This window comes from Protobothrops mucrosquamatus, unplaced genomic scaffold (genome assembly GCF_001527695.2).
Source record: "Protobothrops mucrosquamatus isolate PMUCROS unplaced genomic scaffold, P.Mucros_1.0 scaffold2116, whole genome shotgun sequence".
Classification (NCBI taxonomy): domain Eukaryota; kingdom Metazoa; phylum Chordata; class Lepidosauria; order Squamata; family Viperidae; genus Protobothrops; species Protobothrops mucrosquamatus.
The window spans coordinates 105,025-106,112 of NW_015388217.1; the positions used below are offsets into that span (position 1 = coordinate 105,025).

The 1,088-nt window shown below is 36.9% G+C and overlaps 1 protein-coding gene across 1 annotated transcript in view; it reads left to right on the forward strand.

Annotated features, from left to right (window-relative positions):
* Positions 1-1,088, forward strand: part of GBF1 (golgi brefeldin A resistant guanine nucleotide exchange factor 1) — a 120,266-nt gene that overhangs the window by 74,190 nt on the left and 44,988 nt on the right. Inside the window, exon 24 of the mRNA XM_015824097.1 lies at positions 358-534. Coding sequence (XP_015679583.1) covers positions 358-534 — 177 coding nt within the window. The remainder of the gene's footprint in view (positions 1-357; positions 535-1,088) is intronic.

Sequence of the window (1,088 nt, forward strand, 5' to 3'; positions counted from 1 at the left end):
GATAGAAAAATAAAATAAGCTTCCAGACCTTCTCTTCTCAACTCCAACCACCCCGGCCTTCTCCTTTCCTTTCCTTTTCTATCCTTCCTCCTTCCACTCACGCCAGCCACACCCAAAGCCAACTGCAGCTGTCCCAATCTTTTCCTTCCCAGTCAAGCTCCTGCCAGCACTCTCAGGCAGTCCCCGCTACATATATATAGGCTGTGAAAGTAGTGAAATATTAGTCAAATTTACTCAAATATTGTGACTGAACATTTGACTAAATCAGGTCTTTCTGTTTTGAGTTAATACTTTATACCAAACTTGAGATTTTTTTTTTAAAAAAAGAATTTATTTATTTGTACTTTTCTCTTGCAGTCAATTGAGAATTTGCCAACAGTTTTTGGAAGCAATCCAAAAGCCCACATTGCAGCGAAGACTGTGTTCCACTTGGCTCATCGACATGGCGATATTTTACGAGAGGGCTGGAAAAACATAATGGAGGCAATGTTGCAACTTTTCAGAGCAGAATTATTGCCAAAAACCATGGTGGAGGTAAAACAAATGACAGTAGATGCTAGGATAATTGGGTGAGAGGACAAGGATTTGCCATGCTTGGGCTTCGTTGTATAATCAAAGCGCAAAAAAAAAAAGCTTAAATGTTTTTAAATGTTTTTTTTTTTTGCAGAACGTTAAATGCTATCTTAAAAAAACTTATAAATTGGGATTTTATAAAATATAATGACATACAGTTTTGTTTTTGAGAGAATGGGGACGTATGCAGGTGAGTGGTACAGGCAGGCCTGGGTTCAGGTGGGTACACAAATGGGTGGGTATGAGTGTGGGTGAGCTCTATGGAGTATAGGCATAGTTCAGGGGTAGGCAACCTTGGCTCTTTTATTATTATTTATTATTTATTTATTTATTATTTGGATTTATATCCCGCCCTTCTCCTCGTAGGACTCAGGGCGGCTGACAATCAATTAAAATACATAAATAACAATACAAATTTAAAATTAATTAAAAGAGATATTTAAATATTGTCAAATTTAAAATATAATTAAAACCCCTCTAAAAATTACCCTAGGCCAGTCCTGCAAGCTGGAATA